Genomic DNA, 22,597 nt, shown 5'->3' with positions numbered 1-22,597 from the left:
TAAGGAAAGAAAAAACGAAGGAACGACGGGGGCTCCGGATAGTTGGACGGGAAAAAAGGAGAGAAGGGAGTGGAAAGACAGTGGCAGCAAGGAGATCGCAAGAGAGGAGGATCGCTCCCCGAAGGTGTTCCGGAGGGACAAGTTTTTCGAGTAGTGTGTGCACTTGCTTCACTTCGTACGGGGGCAGAGGGTGAGAGAGGACAGCGATGGCCGGATGGTGGAGCCTCGGTGGTGCTTTTCTTCTGCTTTTTGGTATTCTACTTGTCCCGTATCTGTACAAGATGAACGTGATCAAGGTGAGTCCCTTCCAATTCGATACCCTTTTGCCCGGCTTACCTACTTTTACATATACATATATAATAGTATGTACTACATAATATATATATATATATGTAGTGGTATAGTGAAACACACTATAATATCATCTACCGAATAGCTATTTATTACAGTATTTTACAAACTTTTTTATCTTATTATACACATTAATTTTTAACCAGTGTCACTGTTTGCTGATACAACCATTATGAAGAAGAAACCTTCAAAGTTTCCAAGTTAGAACTTGAAAGAATATTTGTTGTTTTCTTTCTATTATCATGGTTTTGTATTCTTTGAACCAATGAGACGCACGTAGATTGATTCACTGAATTTTTATGAAAAATTGAGTTGGAACAGTTGTACGAAGAGAACTGAGAGTGAACAACTGCAACGCGAGTAGTTTTATGTTTGGCTGTGTCGATTAAGAAAATTGACACACATTGATTGGATGTTTAACTGACGATGCGAGTTTGAAGGAATTGTGCGTTCTTTTCATTGGAAATACGATAACGAATTTAGGGATTTTTTGCATGATCGAATCTATGGAATAAGAAGTCTAGAATAAGGTGCGTGGAATAGAAAATTATGGAATAGAATATTCCGATTTCACGGAACTATTGAACAGTTTTATCATCAGGGAATACAAACTACTAGGTTATTCGTTAATGTATCTCTACTGAATGTTTTAGACTTTAGACGTATCTCAATTTCATAAAATCATTCGAAACATTAGAATCATCTTCGAAAATATATTTTAAATCCTCAGTTTAATTTTCTTCTTTATTATTATATATGTATTATTTTCTGTATTTACACGTCAGACAAATAGAATACCTCGAGTAGAACGATGACGGTTGCTCATAAACCCACAATTCGACGATTAGAATTCTTTCATTTTTGCACTCGTGATTAATGAATCAGCAAAGTTGAGGTTCACAGCCTTTGCAGTATTTATAGTATGTATATCCTAGGAATCCTAGAATACATGTAACATTCATTTATAAAAAAACTATTAGGGATTTGACAAAATTCTAAAAGAGAACATAAAATACATTATATTATTATATTTATCGCCGTTTATTCGGACACCTTCTCGCCCCCTGGAGATCGAATTGGAAAAAATCCTGAAATTACTATTCAGGCATTTGAATAAGTATCATTTTTTCTTGTCGACGACCGTGGTTTTTTGATTTATGCTAACGAGGACGTGTCTGCGTCATTGGTCTGCCCGAGAAATACCGATACTCACGGAGACTCATAGGTACCGAATTCGATCTCTTTTCCTCGTGAGGTCGAACGACATTAATTTAACAGGAAGACGTGGAAATGTCCCTCGCTGTAAGACAATATTCCAAAATGACTGATAGCCTTACGAATACATATTGCGTTTGGTTACTATAGGATTAGCATTGAATTTCAAATCGAAGTCAGCCAGGTCTGGTCCACAACCGAAAATGCTTTGCACGTTTTCTTATTCGACTATGCGAGAATTACATAGAGAAAGGATAAAAAGGAAAGCCAGTGAGAAAGATCGAAGAAAAAATTTGAAAGAATTGGAGTAGAGTAGACGTGACAATTACTGCCACCTTATTGGGGTCTAAGAATTCGGACCATTCGGAGGCGTCATTTTTAACCGATTTTTAGAACTAAGAATTAACGAACCAAGGAACTTGTAGTTCTTCGTATATGTTTCTTCAGATTTCAAGAAAATACAGTGACGTAGTGGTTGATATGTATCATATGTCAGAGCTGAAGTAAATTATGTAGGTTGAATAGCAAAGTTATAGTATACAAGTATGTATTATACATACCTTTATTTCTTTGTTTCCAAGTTAATCAGACTCAATTAGTACAATTTAGCATGTAAGAAAATTTCTTCTACACAATTCTTTACATGTTACGTTTTTATTAAGTGAAATGAAAAAAGTGACAGTGTTAGGGACACTAGCAGTAATTGGAACATTTATACTAGTCGTTATTTTTCCAACGAAATCACCGTGTACAGAAGGGAAAATTAATTGTTGAAAAAAGCGTGGAAAATAGTGAAGAATACGAACGCGTTTTGTTTCGTAACGTGTGTGGAACCAGTGGATTTTTATATTCCCTGACTTCAGTGCTCGCGGACGATAGGACGTTAGGTGCCAGAGCGACGCGCGCGACATGCTATGCGATCGCATTATGTTTGCAGATGAGGAAGCAGATTTCTGTCGCGCGTGATGTAGTAAAACTAGACTTAGACGAATCCTGTTTCTTCGTATCAGCAATTCGTCGCGCCCTTTAAAAAGGATACCTTTTTAGCTTCCTACAATACTGACTGACACGGACATACGAAACAGCGTTTGAGCAATTATTATTCAAACCAGAAACTAACGAATAATGTTTGTCAATTGTATATTTGTACGTATACATATATTATAATATGTTTTGTTTTTACAGAGTTTATAATGGCACGGAAAAAAAGATATGTCAACGATCAAATGAAACTAAAAATTAAGATCAAAGTATGCAAACTTATGTTTCAAGTTTCAAGGCGTTTGGTGGTTTTTGTTTTTTCCATTTATTTATAAATTTTTTTCCATTTAGGTATTTTCAAGTAAGGTTTCAAATATTAATCATTCAAATTAAATTTGGAAAATTGATGAAAAACTAGATACGAGATACGATACCAAACGCGGAAGCTACCTTAGTACACTCTGGCTCTGGCTCTGGCTCTGGCTCTGGCTCTGGCTCTGGCTTTGGGGCAACCAATAGAAATTGTTCGGATTATGTCGTTTTCACAAATAGTCAGTCGTAAACTAACCGCCATTTTTTCTTTGCCTATTGCAGGACCTAAGATTCGAAGGTAGCAACAGAAAGGTTCTCGCGAATTATTTGGAGTCGAAGAGACGGAAACTGGGCAAGCTACCCCCGGTGTATCCGAACGGCTGGTTCGCCCTCCTGGAGAGCTTCCAATTAGGCAGACGCCAGGTGAAACACGTGGCGGCGCTCGGTGAAAATTTCGCAGTGTTCAGGTATAGTTCCTTCGAAGATACAGCGTTAGCAATAAACTAGGCCGACCCTAAAGTTTATATGTTTCTATTTTCGATTTAAAATACTTTTCGCCGCCCCCTTATTTCGTTGAAATTAAATTTACGGAAAATATAAAACTACATACTCGTACTTCATATATGTAGAATAAAATAAACAAATAATCTCACTTATAAAATATGTGTGCCGTGTATTTCATTCCAATAATAATTATTCGCACAAAAAATAACACAATTAGAAATAATCGTTATATCTTTTACAATATTCTAAAATGTAAAAACAAAATAAACGTACGTACGTACGTATTAAAAACAATTTTTTTTGCAAAACATCCGTGGATTGTGTGTGTGTGTGTGTGTGTGTGTGTGTGTGCGAGCACGGAGGTTGACCGAACGAGAATGAATTATATAACAGGAATACCGTTCGTTTAAAGAACAGATGACGGGACGGTGAGGATTTTAAACGCTTACTGTCCCCATCTTGGCGCCAATATGGCCGAGGGTGGTCGTGTCAAGGGTGACTGTTTGGAGTGTCCGTTTCACGGCTGGCAATTCCGTGGCTCCGATGGACAGTGCAATCACATCCCCTACGTTGAAAAAGGTAACATTCCTGTCGGGTAGTGTTTCTTCGCGACAAGTCTTTCTCGAGAATTTCTTAAAAAGGCTAAAGTTATTGATTTTTCTGAGAAAATATCATACATTGCAGATATCGGGACAAGCGTTACAGAATTTTCGCAAATTTTTCGATTCAGGGTTCTAGTTGGAAGAAATTAAAAATCCTAAAAGATGTTGAAAAACTGAAAAATTTCAAGAACAAAACTTATGCTAATATGAAATATATTATTACTGTGAAAATAATATACATCTAATCGCTGGAAAGTTTCAATAAGAAATTCGCATTTTCAATATTTTATTTTACGTTATTTTACGTTATTCTTCTATGCTCGATTACACTGTTCAAGAAATTTCAACTTTTTCCTTACCTCATACCGGTTAATAGGCGTTTCTGATAGATCTTTATCAGCTGAATACGAATCTGTGAAGAATTTTTCTTTCAATTGATTTTTCCCAAAACCGGATGTGCTAGGAAAAAAACGGTTTGCAAATTCGTGTTCAGCTCATAAATATCTACCAGAACGGTCTACTATTCACGGTTACGAAGTGGGTATGTATTTTACGTGTTGAACAGTGTTACATATGCAGTTTATCACATTTCTTAGGTATCTTATCCCTCCATCTGATCTTGTCCACCGACATTGTTCGTAATTTCTGTGTGTAATGTTTCCCCTTTTTAGTGCCCCATATCGCGAGAACGAAGACGTGGAAGTGTCGCGAGGCGAACGGGATCATCTTTGTCTGGTACCACGTGGAGGGATTAGAACCGACATGGCAGCCGCAGACGCTCAGTTACATGTCAGATCGAAAGTGGTGTAATCAGGGTCGAAACGAGTTCCTTATCAACTGCCACATACAGGTCAGTTTTACAAACCTTCTGGCGAGCCTTTTCGCGCCGTTGAAAGGCCAGGGATGCAATAACGGGACTAGCGCACGAAAATACGAAAAATTATTGTCCAAACGGTACAAAAAAGGTTGGAAAATTAAATGTTGTTAAACTGTATTTTAAAACATGTAATAACATATGCGTGTGAAATTATCGAGGTACCAGGGGGACGGATTTTGAAAACGAGAATACGTGATATTTATTGCAGGAAATCGCGGAAAATGGCGCCGACACGGCGCATTTAAGCGCGGTTCACGGACCGACGGTATTTTCGAATTTCGTGCATCCGCTTTCAATGATCGCCCGGCACTCGTGGACGAACGACGGTTGGACGCCGCACAGTTCTCTCACGGAGAGCAAACGCTCGAACGGGGAGAACGAGAACGACACCGAGGATTTAAATCACAGAGCGTACACAACTTTGAGGCATTCTCTGGTGCTATTCGAGAGGTATAAGCTGTGGCACGTGGACGTGCACGTGCAGCAAATCGGGCCGGGATACGTTGAGATGATGATGGACACGTTTTTCGGACGGCTGTGTATCCTCCAGACGGTAACACCGATGGAACCCCTTCTACAAAAGGTTCTTTATTTTTCTAAATATCCTATAGAAATTATAGAAATACGTACATACATACATATATGATTTTATCATTTACAATTTATTGAAAAAAGGTTGGCACTATAAATATTTCAAACAATTGTGAAACGACAATTTTACTAATTTTCAAATATCCTTCGAAGTACGTTTATATATCACTGAAAACTATAACATATCCAAGTTTCAACAAAATCCGAAGTGTCACTCCAAAAAGTGTCCGATTTCGCATGAATTTGACCCATTAGCATCTAAGTAAATACAAAAGAGATTTTGTTGTATTTTTTTTATTTTCTTCTGTCAGTTTAATATATTCGAATAAGGTTCTGACAGATTGTTGCTGATAATGATCGTTGTCGTTGGAATGTTATTAGGTGGTTCACGTGATTTACGGCCCGCCATTGCTCTCCCCGTACGCCTTACTCATATTTATCGGGGAGACACTGATGTTTGAAAGGGACGTCGCCATCTGGAACCGAAAGAAATTCGAGAAGCAGCCGCTCCTCGTGAAAGAGGAAAAAGGAATTCTGTCCTACCGCAGATGGTACGGTCAGTTCTATTCGCAACATAGCCCTAGTTATCATTCCGCGATGAAGTCTCTGCAATGGTAGCAATACATTTAACCTACCACAGTGAATGATCTTCGTATCTTTGACAATAAGATCCGATGATATTAATAATAATCGTAACAATGATAGTATTAATGACTTAAAATATATGTATATATAAAAATGTTTCATCCTGTAATAAAAGAGTATACATATAGGCTTCGAAACGTTAATAATATTGTTTCCGGGTTGATTATGTTATATACTTATGTACATATTCGTAAGTACATATAGTATATAGTATGAAATGATCCATCGACCGGAAACGTTTAATGTTGGTGTAGTGTTTTATTATCCCCCCCCCCCCCAACAATTCTCGTAACACGATTTGTAGATTGTGTACATATTTGTGCAAATTTCACTTCCGGAAACGGATAAATAAACAGAAATGAATGTTTTTCCTTGTTGAATTCGTTAAGCTGAAAATGACTTTATCGAATATCAATAAAGACCCTATGTTATTGAAATTTATATAGTCAACTCTACTACATATGCATAAAATCGGCAGTTTAATTATCGTAAAAATAATAAACATTGAAAGACTAACGCGGTCAGGAAAACAGTAACGGAGAAGTCATGTGACTGGTTATTGCGAAATCACGTGACTGTCGGCGCAACTGATTGGTCGATCGGGTCCGTGGCGGCTCTTCAACGGCTTGCAAACCGCTGGCTGTCAGAATAGTTGAGAATAGTTTAGAAGGTGTAAAACTTTGCATTGCTTTGTACTCGTCGGTCAGCTCGTCACGCTAAGGAAGACCATGACTCCTGAATTGAGCCTGGACGATGTAAGTAATTTAACTTTCTCGCGGATTCTCGGCTAGCCAATCGTGCTTGGCCTTGTCCCATTTCAATCTTTTGGCGGTCAATCTAGCGTGACATAACCTAAATACGATTTCTTCCTTCGTCTATTCACTTTTAAATCATTCTTAGTTAACTTTTCTGAATAATGATGTAAACATGGAATATGTATGTATTAGTTGATAAATAATTTTAAAAATCGATTGACAGGTAAATAATGTTATGAAATTATGGTAGAAAATTCTATAATTGGAGTAATAACTTACATATAATTTACATATATTACTGCAAAATAAGTTGTGCGGAATAGCACAATTTTTTAAAAAAATCTCCGACACATCGAAAATGAAGAGAATAATACTATAATGTATACCATAATAGTGTCAAGAAGTAATAATGTACCAAAAATAAAATGTTTTCATTTTCATCTACACAATGAACAAGCATTCGTTGACAGAAAAAAATTGATAAGAACACCAAGAGAAGATTAATTTGTTATGAACTTAGTCTGTACATTTATGTTAAGCTTGGAGCGTAAATAATATATCTTGTGTATACATATAAGTTGTACACATTTTATATCATACTATTTAGAATTACAATGAAGATATTAAAATTAAATGACAGAAATGGAATCGTTAGTTATCACTAAACGAACAAAGTTATTATATTAATATGCAAAGTTAAAATAAAATATAGACCTTCAGATCGATTTTAGTATTACACATTTTTTACATGTTTCATATACCTAACAAATTTGTTATTATAATTTTAACAATTCGTAGACGATTTATTATACATGAAAAATAAGAAAATATTTCAAACGGACAAGTTATTATTACGTCTATACTTAATTTTGCAACATTAAAATTTAATTTAAATAATACAAAACAATCTGAGGATGACACGTCGTAAGCAAGTTAACCTCTTGTACAGTGGTTTACATATATACATCAATACATATAAGTTTAATTACTTTTATGTTTTCGATGTACCATTAAATTCTAACGGATATTAATAAATAACCAATGTTTACCTATATGACAATACAATTTATCGTTAAGCAATTTACACCTAAAATTTTCTAGTATTTTAAATATTTGAACATTTTTTAAATCTTCTTTCCTGATGCAGTTTCCAACACTGAAATTAAGAAATGTCCACATCAAAGATAAAAAAAGTTTTATGAAGATAATAAACGCAATTTTAAGTGATGGATGTAATTCTTTGCAGGTATGATTATCATTTAAATACTTCTTGTAAGTGTTATAACTTTAAAAGTCCATAACATAAAATGAAAATGATGAAAACAGTCATTTTTTATAGTTTGGTATTATTATTGTATACATTTACAAAGTTCAATGGCAATATGATTTAAAAAAATCTGTTTTCAGATTGTAACAGATTTTGATTTAACACTAACAAAGCAACATGTTAATGGGAAAAAAGTCCTTAGTAGTTTTGGTATGTACATACACGAATAATATTTCTCTTTTCAGTTAACCTAACAGAGTTTTAAACTTGTATTTCATAAATATCATTGCAAATAAAATATAAGTAAATCCTTTTAAAATTTATGTTTCATAAAGGTTATGACAATTGATTGTAATGTACAGGGATCTTTGGTAAATGCAAGCAACTGCCACAGACTTACTCAGAAGAATCAAAACGTCTCTACCACAAGTATAGACCAATCGAAATTGATCCGCATTTGTCAGTTGAAGTAAAAGCAGAAGCAATGACAGACTGGATGATTGCAGCAGAAAAGATATTAAAAGGGATACCGTTTGATCTTAATGAAATAGAAGAAGTGGTTAGGATTTATGGAACTGATTTACGAGATGGTACAAAAGAATTTTTTAAGAAATTGAATGCTGCTAAGGTTCCAGTGCTGGTTTTCAGTGCTGGCTTAGGGGATGTTGTCGAAGCTATTTTAAGAAACCAAGGAGTTCTCTTTAATAATGTAAAGGTGATACTTTTAAAGTAGTTACATAAAAGTTTTTCCAACTTCAATGCTTTGTAATAATCTTGTAATCGGTAATAATAACAATGTAATATTACTAATAATTTTTGTTTTCATGTTAAGTTGATCTCGAATTTTCTCAAACATAGAGATGGAAAAATAACAGGATTTGAAAATGACAGGTTGATTCATGTTTTCAACAAAAATGAGCATGCCATAGAACAAGAATATTTTAAAGTTCTTGACGGAAGAAAAAATGTTCTCCTAATGGGTGATACTATAGGTGATGCATTAATGGTAGATGGTATGACAGACACATGTGCAGTATTAAAAATTGGTTTCCTTTATGATCATGTAAGTGTAATACTTTTGATGAAGCAACTTACAAGTATTTTTGATATATTATTTTTTTTATGTATTTATACTAAATGATGTTTAAATAATGTATTTGCAAATAGTGAATTACTCCATGAAAATACATTCAGTAATCGTTTCAGATATATACTATTTTTTTTTTTAGGTTGACACTAGCCTGGCATCCTATATGGAAGTATTTGATATTGTTTTAGTTGATGACCAGACAATGCAAGTTCCATTTGACATTCTACAAAGATTATTATAATTAATAACTAAATATATTATGTAACTTTGTATTTTATTTATGAACTATTCATTCTGTGTGATATGTCTTGGCATCATTTCACCGATGTAATTATTATGCATTTAACACAAAATGCATGTGCTCTTGTATATTAGGTATACTTGGCCTATTTATTTTAACAGGAATTACTCAAATCTAGTTAGTTTCGTTAAGAAGAATGAATAAATAATATATTGTCTGTTACAATTTAGTTGTATATGAAGTCTCGAAATGTAACATAAAATTTTTATTTTGAAATACCAGAAAACTTTTTTTTTTTTCATATATTCTGTAATGACAGGATATTTACATTACTGTTGAGAACGTATAAAGAATAATAAAGAATATCTAATAAATTTTACCCGAATAATCACGTTTTATCATGAAATTCCGTATGTGCGTCAAGCTATCGTGCGTGATATTCTACATAAGTATATATATGTATGTATGTATGTGTGTGTGTGTGTGTGTGTGTGTGTGTGTGTATATAGAATGACTTAAGAAAAGTAAGTTGAGAACCATTACCCACTGACTGAATGGTGCAACGTATTCATTTACTATAACCACAAAATAACTTGTGATTAGAATAACGAAAGCTTTCTACAGTTTACTTTCAAAAGGACATTTGGACGTAAGTTGTTACCAAATTTTTGTTAATTAAAACAACTGAATGTTAAATCATAGTTCTCTCCAGTACAAACAAACTTAATTTAATGAATAACATTCTGTCTTGTAAGATACTTTATAGAAAACGCAATTCGATTAATCGATTTCGGTCGATCAGAATATCGTAATTGAAATCAAAATCGAGACACAAACTCGATCCAAATAATTGATACGAATCGATTTTATTTCAAGGCAAATGATTTATAACTTACAAATTTCAAATAAAATTTTTTTTGTAGGCATAATTTGTGAATTAAGAGTAAAATTATTGGAAATCAAATTTTCTTTTAAATATCACAGGAAACCATACCAACATAATTATCCTTACTAAATTAGTGGTGTACACAAAAGTTAAATGAACAGTATCGCAGAATCTTGTAATCACCTCAAAAAAGAGTACGACGGCTGTTTCAAGGTTTGGTTCTCTGAAAAATTTCTGAAAGGAAACTTTGACGATTCGATGTGTTCAAATTATTTCAAACAATACAACCAATGTTTGCAGGTAATTAAATTGCGTTTACTTTCATCAGTCACACTTTTAGTTCTTTTTTCAAATTTTAGAGTCTTAAAACTGGCATTACTGTCGTAGAATATACAAAATTATGTTCTAGAAAATTTACACAAAAGAGTGTAATTTTATTCACGTTTCATTAGATCGTTAAGCAGAGTGTTGTATTCGGTAACAACCTCTACTTTATCACCCTTTTAAGTAAAAGTTCACTATTGCACATCGAATTAACTGAAAACGAATAGAACAATTAAATTCTGAAACCAGTAGACTCAAAAATTGTTTTGTATGACTCTCAACCAAAACCATTGAAATCTACTTAATCAATCAATACTCGAAGATACAGTGTTAGTTTCATTGATGTTGAAACTAACAAATATACATGTGAGCGTTAAAGTTAAAAGGGTTAAAAAGTTCCGGTAGAAACCGTAGAAACATACGCAACAATAGATAATGGAGGCTTGTAAAGAGTTAAAAACGAAATATGATCATTGCTTTAATGTTTGGTTTTCTGAAAAATTTTTACGTGGTGTTAATGACGATAGCGAGTGTGCAGCGTTGCTTAAAGTTTATACTGAATGTGTCGCGGTAAGTTACTCAGCAGAATTTACACTGCACATTTTCCTTTTCAACGCGATGAAAATGAGAAATAATTAATATTTTTTAATCATTTAATATTGCACTGGAACAGTATTTCATCATGTTTGAGAAAATCAATTATCACATGATAAAATGATTGGAAGATATGTATGTATTTCAACCGGTATAATAAATATTACATTGTTAAGCTTTTTTGGGGGGCAAAATAGTGGTAATGTAATGTTCTAAAATATTAAAAAACGAAGAAGGTAAACGTTACTATAGTTTCGGGCAAATTATAATATTTTATAGTTTTATTAACCTCATCTTAATATTATCAAGTCACGTGTGAATTATTGTTTTAGATAAAATTAATGATAGTCAGATGATGGAATAGTAAAATGCATGTATATACAGAAATCATCGAAAGTGGATATCAATTCGTTATATACTGTTTTACAATTCTTTTGATACCATAACCTAGAAGATACTATAAATAAATACTTTTTTGTAATTATTTGTAATGTGACATAATCATTTGAATAGAATATGAAAAACAGTTATTTTTATTTTTCAAACGGTTTTTAATGTGACAGTATAGGTCTTTAAATTGAATTATCGTGACTTCACAGCAAGAAAAGGTATAATTTATGTATTACATTTATATTGCTTTTTAGCAAGCTATGAAGGATCAGAAAATAAACCTGGATGACGTTGATGTAACACATTTGGGAACCGAGAAAGAGAAGGCAACAGAAGGTTGACAACTGTATTTTTAATAAAATTTTCTTTTCTCATGTTTTTTTTTGTTATAAAAGAAAAAATGCTATGAGGTATTGTTAAATAAATGATTGTAATTGTTACAATGTAATTTGTAATTATATTTCCCTTTCTATTGATGTTACAATCAATTAGATCATTTTTTAAAATAATTCTTATTTACCAATGCAAAAATTCTTAAAAATAATATCGAGTACTTCCTCATTGTTTATGGAACCTGTTATTTTCCCAAGTTCCCTTGCTGCACATCGAATATCCTGTAAGGATATAGCCATATCATAATTCTGGATTTCTGTCTTCCTTAAATATGCTTTAATGTATTCTACAACATGTGTTAAATGATTTCTATATCTTGCACGACTAATCACAGGACTCTCTTCAGCTGGATCACCACATCTGTAATTAAAAAGTTCAAATAAGAAAATGCTTGATCCATATTACTTTATACATAAGTAAATACTTAATATGGATCAAATATTTTCTTTATATATATATATATATGGAAATGTCTACTACTTTGGTGATAGGTATATGTGCTACATTTTACAATATTGTAATTTCGGTGTAGGAATCAAATTCTCACATTTTCTGAAAATATTCTGTCAATGCATTTATAAGTTGTTGCAAACCTTCCTCTGTCTTACATGAAATAGCAACAACATTAAACACTTTCCATCTTTGTCTTTCTATCTCTTCAAGTAAATCTATTTTATTAAGTACTATCAGAACATTGTCTAATTGTATTTCTAAACAATTTTTATAATTTTCCATAAACTCTTGAAAAGAACATGCAAACTTCTTTTCTGCGCTTATTATACATATAACAATGTCTGCTCTTTTTGTACATTCTTTTGCTCTTCTGATGCCTTCTACTTCTATTTCATTTTCTGGGTCTTTTCTAATGCCGGCGGTATCTGCAAGAATCATTGGGTAACCACAGATGTTTGTTGTTAGTTCAATAACATCTCTTGTTGTTCCTGGAGTGGAGGTGACAATGGCTGCATTTCTTCTAGAAAGAAGGTTCAAAAGACTGCTTTTTCCTACATTCGGTTCTCCAAGAATGGCAACGCGTACACCGGTTCGTAAAATTTCTCCTTTCCTTCCATCGGCTAAATGCTGTTCAAGTTTTCCACATAATTTATGCAGTGTGATCTTTGTATCTTCTAAAACATGGGACCCTAAACCATGCTCTTCGGAGAAGTCAATGTAAGCTTCTAAGCTTGCAAGAGAATTTAAAAGGATCGTACGCCAAGAGTCATACAGACGGCGTAGAGAACCACCAGCTTGGTTAAAAGCCTATTAAGTTTTAAATAATAAATTTTATTTACTGATAGGTGATTTTGACAAAAGAATTTTTTATTCATTCGAATTATCAACATTTTACATGTATGATAAATTCTGTACCTGTTTGCGTTGTTTTTCAGTTTCTGCATCAATTAGATCTCCTATACCTTCTGCTTCGGTCAAATCAACTTTACCATTCAAGAAAGCTCTTTTTGTAAATTCTCCAGGAAGTGCAGGTTGAAAATGCAATTTCGAAAGTGCATCGAGGATTGATGTTATTACTGCAGGACCTCCATGAACATGAAATTCTACAGAGTCTTCTCCAGTGAATGAATTAGGTTCTGAAATTTTTCATTATTTAGCAAACATATTTACTTGATATAAGTACTACTCTGTGACATAATTTTTTAATGTTTTTCTAGTTATTCAGTTTTAATTAATTGTAATTTAATAATTTCTTTATATTACAATAATTAATGTATTGTCCAAATATTTTTACTTAAGGAATTAATATTCTGCCAAGGTATTTCTTTTATGTTGGTTGTTAGAATACCTGGAAACCAAAGACATAGACCCTTGTCTAAAAATTCTTTTGTTTTTGGATCATGAATCTTTTGCAGAATAGCTTTTCTAGGTTTCAAAGTGGATATTTTAGTCATTCTTTGTAGAGCAATTAGTGCCTCTGGACCAGATATCCGAATTACTGCTACTCCACATTTACCATATCCTAGCGGATGAAAGGGATTAAAGTCAATCATACTTATATTTATAAGATAATGAAAATAAATGCAATACAATAGTTAAAGAATAATCCATTACAGTAAACTGTATTAATCATAAATTGCGATAAAAAAGAAAAACATTGATATTGTTACTTTTGTTTTAACTTCAGAAATCCTTTAATAGAAGGAATAAATTTTCCTTAAATTGTAGGTTTTGCAAAAAAGTTTAAATTTGATTATAAAGAAGATGTATAATGTTTCTATATTATTTGATTATTGTATATTTCTATAAGTGTAATTTATAAAAACAGACAATGAGTGATATAGTTATATTTAAGCTTGATTAAAAGGAAAATATATATCTAACTTGTGTAATTATTTTATCTATTGATATTCACTTGTTAAATTTCATGTCATAAAAATGATTGTTTGATACTTATAAATTTATTTTCTATGTTTTCGAACACATTTATGCGATTTTTTTAATATTATGTACTTAAACAATGAGCGTTTTGTTGAAACTGTTTCTTTTATAAGTTGTACACGAAAGAAATACCAGTAATATTTCATTTCTTTTACACTATACATTTTGCATTGCAAATTATTTCTTGGAATAATTATTGCAGATATTATTTCTGTTACATTTTAATATATTTATAATATTCTATTTATATTTTGTTGAATGTCAAACGTCTTAAAATGTTTTTTAAACTTTCAGCGCGCACGCGCAGTTAAAATTGGCGGAACGCTAAAGTGCTTGTCGCATATCAAAGAGTGTCGAATGTAACATGCACACTGTAATTATCGGTCTCTTCGCATAATTTCATAGGAAAACGTGAACTTTACGAAAAATCTACAAAACAGTGCAATAACCGGAAGAGAGCGCATAAATTGTAGAAGATCTCTTGTGTTCATTGAAGTGTCCTAGCAGTGATATCCGTGAACGAAAAGCTGTGAATTTCGTTCCCGTTGGTGCAGCCGATAATTTCCATGTTCGTTTGATCAGAAACATTTAAACATTCGATAACGAAATATCAGAGAACGTTCGTAAATACAACACTTTACTTTCTGATACTTATTACGCGTTATATTACAAACAGGTTAGGTATTTAAACACAAGTGTTAAGTCCGTTAAGTCTATATAAATAGGCATTGATACAAGAAATATAAGTAAGGTGGAACTTAAAGACTGTGACAAGTACTTATTTTGATTTCAGAATTTTAGTTAAACTTTTTAGTTTTCATTACTGTTGTTCTGTGAACAGACGAAATAGCGTATAACACAGCGAGATGAAAATGTAATTATACATACATTTACATAAATTTCGAATTGTAAATTCTATGCAAGTTTAAAGTTAAACGAAAGAAAAATGGCTGAATTCGTGAAAAAGTTAACTAGTAAAGATGTACAGGAACGGTGTAACGAGTGGGTAGAGTCTCAGAAGAATTTCACGTATACCGATGAAGACAAACAGAAACGAAAACAAACCGACGACGATGATAGTTATAATACCGATTCCGAGTTCGATTCAATATCAGAATGCGGTACGAAAAGAAGGAGAGTCGGTTTGCCGCTAAAACGCGAAGTTTATCATCTCTCTTGCGGATGGACCAATTGCGAATACGAAACCAATCGTGTTGAGAGATTTGTGAATCACGTGGCGGGCCATGTGTCTGATTTGAGTATACGAACCAATGAGAAGGGCATTGACGTTTACGTATGCAAATGGATTGGTTGTTTCTATGAAAATAACGATCCTGACGAAATTTCGAGACATGTGAATTACCATGCATATCATACAAAATTAAAATGCATTGGATCAAATATTCGCGCCAGAATTAAATTGCCGGTATGGATCCTATTTATGTTGATTGTAAAATTGATTATTTTAGAATGGATTTTCTAAAAATGTTCATAAATATAAAGAAAAATTCGTGAAAAATCGTTTGAACCTAATAAATAATCAAAATTTTAATTTGTTTGCTTGAAATATTGTTAGCTATACTGCTTAAGCAATAGTGTTTAGAGAAAAACGATTTTTCGTATAAAATGTTAATGCAACATATTATATAAATTATTACGACTATTTAATGAAATTTCAATGTTTTATTACACAGGTTTTTTTCCGCCGAGACTCCGAATGGAAAAATGTTGTGGATCTTCCAGCGCCTCTTCTTTGCCGCTGGGAGGAATGTTTAAAACGTATGAGAAATTATCAGCTATACTTGTACCATGTAGCTGCTCACATCGAGGAATGCCCACGGGGTAACAAAGTTGAGGGTGGTCTAGAATGCAAATGGACGGGTTGTGGTAGCTTCTACCCTAATTTGTACAAATTAAAAGAGCACATGCGACGACACACAAAGGAAAAAATTGTTGCTTGCCCTGATTGTGGAGCTACATTTGCATCTAATACAAAATTTCATGTACACTGCAAACGACAAATTCCGCTTGATGGTACAGTACAATTTCGGAGTACTAAGTAACTATAGAATATTATTTATTTTGCATATAATATATACAATTACTGTCGGTGAAAGAGCTTTCGTAGAGCGGGACCCCCGACTGATTTTACAACTAGGCAGTAGGTTTGGCCATGAAACCCGTAATGTGAGACTTTTATGGTACTCGAACTTCGTTCAGAGTCATAGGATGTCAACACGGAACTGTTTCTTTCTTTATGGTATATTTAACAAAATTTTGGTACAGCATACAATTTTGGAAATAAGTTATACAAATGATTGGCTGTTACGAAAAATTCAAAAGTAACCAATTAACGAGAGTGAGAGCGAGAGCGAGAGAGAGAGAGAGAGAGAGAGAGAGAGAGAGAGAGAGAGAGAGAGAGCGAGAGAGAGAGAGAGAGAGAGAGAGAGAGAGAGAGAGAGAGAGAGAGAGGCGGAGGGAGGCAGGTAGAGAATGACGATACCTGGACGACCCAAGGTACATGGTGATCTAATAAAGACCCGGAATTTCCTCTAGGTCCTGACTCGTCGGTTTCCAATCCGTTACAATTAATTTTGAAGTTTCCCTTCGGAAATTCCGGTTTTATGACACGTCATCTACCTTTCAAGATTGAAAGAAACTAATTTGCCATTCTAGAGTTGCTATTATATTCGTGCAAATACATATTCGTCGTAAACGAATGTTTAACTTGCAACATTCAACGGAAGAAGTTTATATATTTCCTAATCTTTGACAACTATATGTTACCCTTTATTAATACGTAAATTAGATATTACTGAGCAAGAGATGACAGGGGCCTGAGATGTAAAGTAAATATACCTCTGTAAGATACGCACGACGGCCCTGGCTGCGGTTTCATCAATGGGCCTTCGGTCACCCACAAAGTGCCTAGTTGTAAAATCAGTCGGGGGTCCCGCTCCACGAAAGCTCTTTCACCGACAGTACTAACATAATTTTCATACAACGAAACGTTATCCTGTGTTTCAAATAATATTCTTAACAAAACATTTTTTCAACGCTTCCCCTTATTCATTTATAATATAAGTGTGATATTGTTTAAATTAATAATAATTAAAATTGGTTATTAGTTCAGGGCTTCCAGTGCTCTCATTGTAACAAATTTTATCCCACGGAAGGAATTTTAAGGGATCACATGCGAACGCATATTTTTAATTATAAATGCAGTCTTTGCGATATGAGCTGCGATACACCAGCCAGCTTAGCCAAACATGTTCGATACCGGCACGTTTCGTCTAGAAGTTTTCCTTGCCAGCTTTGTAGCCATGCTGCCAAATCTCAGCCGGATCTTGATTCTCACATGTCAGTGCACACAAATGGACACAACTTTTCGTGTCACATGGAGAGCTGCCCATACACGTGTAAGGGCGCCTATTCTCTCGATAGGTAATAAAATTCTTTATTTCCGAATAAAAGAAACAATGGAATATTTCACTTCTACATTGATAAATAATTATCCGTGTTTTTGAAGGCATATAGAACGAGTTCATGGCAAGAAAGTACGGTGGTATTGTTGTCATGAATGTCCCATAAAGTATAGGAAGAGTTACAGATTGACAAAACATTTAATCGAAGTCCATAAATTACAACTGCTTAGCGGTCACACAAGATTTCAATATACTCACGATGAGGACGGTTGTTATAGATTGCAAATGGTCAGATACGAAGCTGTTGAAGATGAAAGTATTCCATCTGTTGCACAACCAAAGTTTCAAGACAAAAAGTATAAAATCAAATTGAATCGAAGTTCCGGTGTGCCTCAAATAGAGGTAATATTTTTTAATAAATCTAAATAACAGAATACAAGCGAAACCGACATTCATTTTTCAAGGTATGCGAAGATTTGGATGATAAAGCGGAGGAATGTGATGGGAATGAAGCTGAAGAAAAGATCGCAGCAGAGGGTTATGAAGGAAAATCCATGCCTGTTATATCGAATATTTTAATATCAATTGATGAGACAGATGCAGATGGAAATATAATCAGAAGCAGAACCGTGGAAGCGCAGGAAACTAGAGAATTACCGCCTTCTGAAGGGCCGGCATTGATTTTCGAGTTTTAATGCACAATTCAATAGAGATCAAATATACATTTTTTATAAAAAGTTAAAAATTTTTACACAGCCTGCTGCTTTCCCTCATTTAATTTATCGATACCTATTTTAAAATTAATCTTATTGGAATATTGCAGTAATGAATTCTTTTGGTAAATCAACTGTTTCACACATGTATGTTTTAAATAACTTTCCATATTAAATATCAAAATATATTTCAATAACTTAGGAATAATATATTTTACTACGAAGACAGACGAAGATCGAAACAAGCTTCGTCTTCTATATCTAATGAATCGGGAGTATTTGTTATTGCAATCACTTCCCCGTCAAAGTATAATTTCATTTTCGTCTCTTCGGTGTTTAATTCTTCCGCACATTTTGCCCAGAGATTTTTGAAATTATCATCCCGCTTAACGGGTATTGTCAAACTCTTCTTGTTCGTGGTTTGTACTTTTATCATGCAGACGTTTTCATCGACTTTTCCTTCTGTATTCTTCTGAAGCATAGTACTGTCCTTTTTCACGATACCTCCCTCTATAAAAATATTCTTATTAAATTATTTGTAATAAAAACCGAAAATTATTTTGATATTCTTGCTTAAAACTTGGTAATCAATTTACCTAGTATATCGATTACAGACAAATTTATAGAAGTTGGAGTATCATTCTTTTTAATAGTTTTATCTTTTTTAGTTATCAAAATCTCATCTATAGAAACATCCTCCAGATTTGCGAAATACTCGAATATTTTTCGAAAATTTTCATTCTGTAACAATTAAACCAATTCCCTCTTTAAAGCGATAAAAAAGAATAATGATATTAGTAATCTGCAAGGCCCTTAATAATACTTCTTTGTGTTACAAATCTATCTATTCATACTTTTACATTGAAATTATATAGAACCACCTACTTGGCGAATATTTAAACGATGCATATTTTTTGATCGCCATAAAATTTTGAAATCTATATCATAGTTTTCATCTTCACTTAAATCAACAAGTTGTTCTACTATTAAATCATCTTTTGATGCTGAATTTGGTATTTCCTCGACAGATTGTGTTTTTTCTTCGACAGAAACAATCTCCAAATCTGAATCTTGTTCTGGTGAAACTCTTTCCTACAAAAAAGTTTTAACATTAATTACAATGATTATAAAATTTAGAAATACATTTTTCTTCTAATCACTGAGAATGTAAAGTTTCCTTAAATTTATGAAGTACTCTTCAAATGAACTAAATGAATATTATTTTGCATGATCTTCAATTGTGTTATACAATTTTATATACTTAATATAAATTATTTTACATCTCCTTGCTGTCTTGTTCGTGTGCCAGAATTATTTGTCTTAGCTCTCGTTTTTCGACCTGGCCGTTTTTGTACAACATCCACTTTAGGAACTTCAATTCTGAAAGATATAAGGGTTCTATTAAATTTTATTAGGGTCTACGTGTGAAATCCCTCACACACACACACACACACACACACACACACACACACACACACACACACACACACACACACATCTACAAACACTATTCAATAATAATAAAAAACAGAAAATTCAAAGATTATTGCACTCAATGCAGACAAAAGTTAATAAACTTGATTTAAAGAATGAAGTTGAAATAGGAAAAGCATGATTTACTCTTGAATAAAACTTTGACAAGACTGATCTAAATTATCTACTTCGTGTAAAACAATTATTTTTCATTCATGTATAAAAATTATAATGTGGGAGACCATGGTTAAAAGTAACAGGGGTAGGTTGTAACAGGGCTTATAACGTTTTAAATAAAAGAGATCACTATGATAACAAATAATCAATAAATTATGATAATTAATTGACCTCATTAAGAAGATAATGTTATATTGTGCTAATTATAAAAAGACTGTGCTAATATATGTTATGTTGAGTACCTATTGATTAAGAGATAATGCTGTGTTGAGCCAATTAAATAGAATATTATAATGTTATGTTGATTGTTTGTAATATTATTAGCTATTATTGATTATTTGTTGTCTTTATATTTATGGTGCAACGTAACAACCAACATTGTTACTTTGTATCCCAAGGTAGGGCGAAAAGTAACAATTCATCCTGGACAATTTTCACGGTCGTAATATTTTTTGAAGAATTAATCTAAAAACATTACATCACTATAGAACTAATCTGGAATTTCCAACTCATCCGTATAAACTAACATTCCCATCTGTAGTTAAAATACAAACTTTTTTATTTCATGAAACCTAAATACTATTACATTCTACCCCAGCCTCCCCTACATTAATCAAATTATAATATGATTATAAGAGAGAATTCGAAGGAAATCACTATACTGTTTCTGAACATTATTCTATATGTAACAGATATGCTTAAACCCTTCTGTTTTTTTTTCTTCTGACTTTTCAGCCACTTCTTTGTTTAAGTGTGATGACGTCTGCTTTTTCAATTCTGTAAAAATAAAACAATAAAAATGAAGAAACGTAAAGTAATTCGATAATAGATCCGACGATGAATCTTCGTGGTACTATTTACATACCTTTCAGCTTTGCTACAGAATTTAAGTACATATCATCATCATCCTCGGATGAACTTGTTATCTGCACTGTGTCCATCACTCGAACGTTTGTTTAAAAGTGTAACACGAATAAAGCACAATGGGTTTAAAACACTATTATTTTATACGAAATATAAAACGAGGTTAGTTCAGTTTCCTTCGTGTTTATTTTTAAAGATATAGATTATAAGCTTACACTGTCTTACAGTAACAAAGTAATAGAATGTTTCACAGAGATATAGAAATATTTCAAAATAAATGTTTAGGAATACAGAATAAAATTAAACACTTTGCCAGTATAACGTTGTAACCACAGAGTATACATATGTATATTTAGTAACACGTTTCCTTAGTCTATATGAATACAGCAAATAATCATTGTGTATACTTTATAGAGCACTAATAATACTTGAAAAAGGAAACGGTAAAAGTTTGAAATTCAAAATCTATTTAAATAGATTTGTCCAAGTCAAAACCTTGTTTTGAATTGTAACTCCTACCGCCATCAGGCAACTATATGTACTTACATATGTATACATATGTACTTGTATAAAGTATAATAAAAATGCAAAAAGTGGATTAGTCCTGCTGGAAATTTATATAATACACATATAGTTACATACATGTAATTGTTTATAAACTGTTTCAAAAATCTTCACAAATCTTTAAAGTGCGTAATTAACATTCTCATTTTTTATAAATAATTGGAACTTAAGTCACAAATGGAGAACTGAATTTCCGAATTTAATTACAAATTTGTAATTTAAAGTGCATTTTCATAATTATATTTCCAGTCAACAATTATTAGTAGTTAAACTTTAATTTATGTATTCGATAAAGAAAAATACTCCACAAGGAATTGTTGTTAGACAATTAATTTGTTCGAGTTCAGCATTCAGCGATATCGTCGAAATCAATTGTGAAGTTAATTACATATGTCATTGGGATTATTTTTAGTTATCAATAATTATCGAAACTCAACCGTTTACAAGGAGCTGGTAGTTCAGTTCAAATCACTGCTTCCCGTGATACGCTTCCCCTTTAGTTCACATGTGGACAGCTCTTACACCGTTATAAGGATACCTTTCGTCTAGACAAAACACTCGATTTGTAGCATAAAGAACGTACATTAATTCCCTCTCATTGACAAGAACAATAAACGACCAGAACACAGTCAAAATCGCATTTAATCGCGGAATACCACTATTTTTTGGACCGGTGGCGCCACCCGTGGCAATTCGCTCAAACTGCTAGCCAAATCATACCGACAGGTAAGTGAAAATTTCTAATAATGGAAAAATGGGAATATTTTCCATTGAATTCCATTGAAAAGATTGAAAGAAAAAATAATTGTCACCGTACAACATGGATTCATTATCAAGAGACATTAGCCGAAACGAGAGACGTTTCATGTGTCATAATATTCTATATGTAGTCGGTTTTGTTGTTGTAGTGTCGGGTGCAGTGCTAATTTGCAGAAGCTACCGATGATTGTTATGCTTTGAATGTTCTCA

At 32.9% G+C, this 22,597-nt stretch overlaps 6 protein-coding genes across 7 annotated transcripts; 4 read left to right on the top strand and 2 right to left on the bottom strand.

Moving 5' to 3' along the window:
* The first annotated feature begins 206 nt into the window (after positions 1-206).
* Positions 207-6,051, top strand: LOC107189303 (cholesterol 7-desaturase). Its single transcript, XM_015577798.1, has 6 exons — positions 207-296; positions 3,142-3,326; positions 3,776-3,942; positions 4,637-4,815; positions 5,051-5,425; positions 5,815-6,051. Exons 1-6 carry the CDS (start codon positions 207-209, stop codon positions 6,049-6,051), a joined length of 1,233 nt encoding a protein of 410 aa, XP_015433284.1.
* Positions 6,052-6,776: 725 nt separating this feature from the next.
* On the top strand, positions 6,777-9,431 carry LOC107189367 (7-methylguanosine phosphate-specific 5'-nucleotidase). Of its 2 annotated transcripts, XM_015577884.1 has the most exons (6): positions 6,777-6,833; positions 7,981-8,079; positions 8,241-8,310; positions 8,463-8,815; positions 8,933-9,163; positions 9,330-9,431. In XM_015577884.1, exons 1-6 carry the CDS (start codon positions 6,807-6,809, stop codon positions 9,429-9,431), a joined length of 882 nt encoding a protein of 293 aa, XP_015433370.1. In that variant the 5' UTR covers positions 6,777-6,806. The 2 variants fall into 2 exon arrangements, with proteins under 2 accessions (XP_015433370.1, XP_015433371.1); XM_015577885.1 differs by lacking the exon at positions 7,981-8,079 and having other exon boundaries at positions 6,782-6,833.
* Positions 9,432-11,076: 1,645 nt separating this feature from the next.
* Positions 11,077-11,966, top strand: LOC107189302 (TP53-regulated inhibitor of apoptosis 1-A-like). Its single transcript, XM_015577797.1, has 2 exons — positions 11,077-11,211; positions 11,880-11,966. Exons 1-2 carry the CDS (start codon positions 11,077-11,079, stop codon positions 11,964-11,966), a joined length of 222 nt encoding a protein of 73 aa, XP_015433283.1.
* Positions 11,967-12,093: 127 nt separating this feature from the next.
* Positions 12,094-14,024, bottom strand: LOC107189301 (tRNA modification GTPase GTPBP3, mitochondrial). Its single transcript, XM_015577796.1, has 4 exons — positions 13,820-14,024; positions 13,387-13,607; positions 12,566-13,278; positions 12,094-12,378 (listed from the first exon to the last, which is right to left on the bottom strand). The coding sequence occupies exons 1-4, from the start codon at positions 14,022-14,024 to the stop codon at positions 12,138-12,140; spliced, it is 1,380 nt and encodes a 459-aa protein (XP_015433282.1). The 3' UTR covers positions 12,094-12,137.
* Positions 14,025-15,358: 1,334 nt separating this feature from the next.
* LOC107189358 (histone H4 transcription factor) lies at positions 15,359-18,669 on the top strand. Its single transcript, XM_015577874.1, has 5 exons — positions 15,359-15,843; positions 16,115-16,446; positions 17,541-17,856; positions 17,942-18,239; positions 18,302-18,669. The coding sequence occupies exons 1-5, from the start codon at positions 15,359-15,361 to the stop codon at positions 18,530-18,532; spliced, it is 1,662 nt and encodes a 553-aa protein (XP_015433360.1). The 3' UTR covers positions 18,533-18,669.
* A 98-nt stretch (positions 18,670-18,767) lies between these two features.
* Positions 18,768-21,141, bottom strand: LOC107189300 (uncharacterized protein CG4449). Its single transcript, XM_015577795.1, has 6 exons — positions 21,066-21,141; positions 20,905-20,977; positions 19,831-19,930; positions 19,436-19,642; positions 19,147-19,291; positions 18,768-19,060 (listed from the first exon to the last, which is right to left on the bottom strand). The coding sequence occupies exons 1-6, from the start codon at positions 21,139-21,141 to the stop codon at positions 18,768-18,770; spliced, it is 894 nt and encodes a 297-aa protein (XP_015433281.1).
* Between the last annotated feature and the right edge of the window lie 1,456 nt (positions 21,142-22,597).

The sequence above is a fragment of the Dufourea novaeangliae genome, unplaced genomic scaffold, assembly GCF_001272555.1.
Source record: "Dufourea novaeangliae isolate 0120121106 unplaced genomic scaffold, ASM127255v1 scaffold142, whole genome shotgun sequence".
Taxonomy (NCBI): domain Eukaryota; kingdom Metazoa; phylum Arthropoda; class Insecta; order Hymenoptera; family Halictidae; genus Dufourea; species Dufourea novaeangliae.
This window is presented reverse-complemented; position numbering and strand designations above follow the sequence as displayed.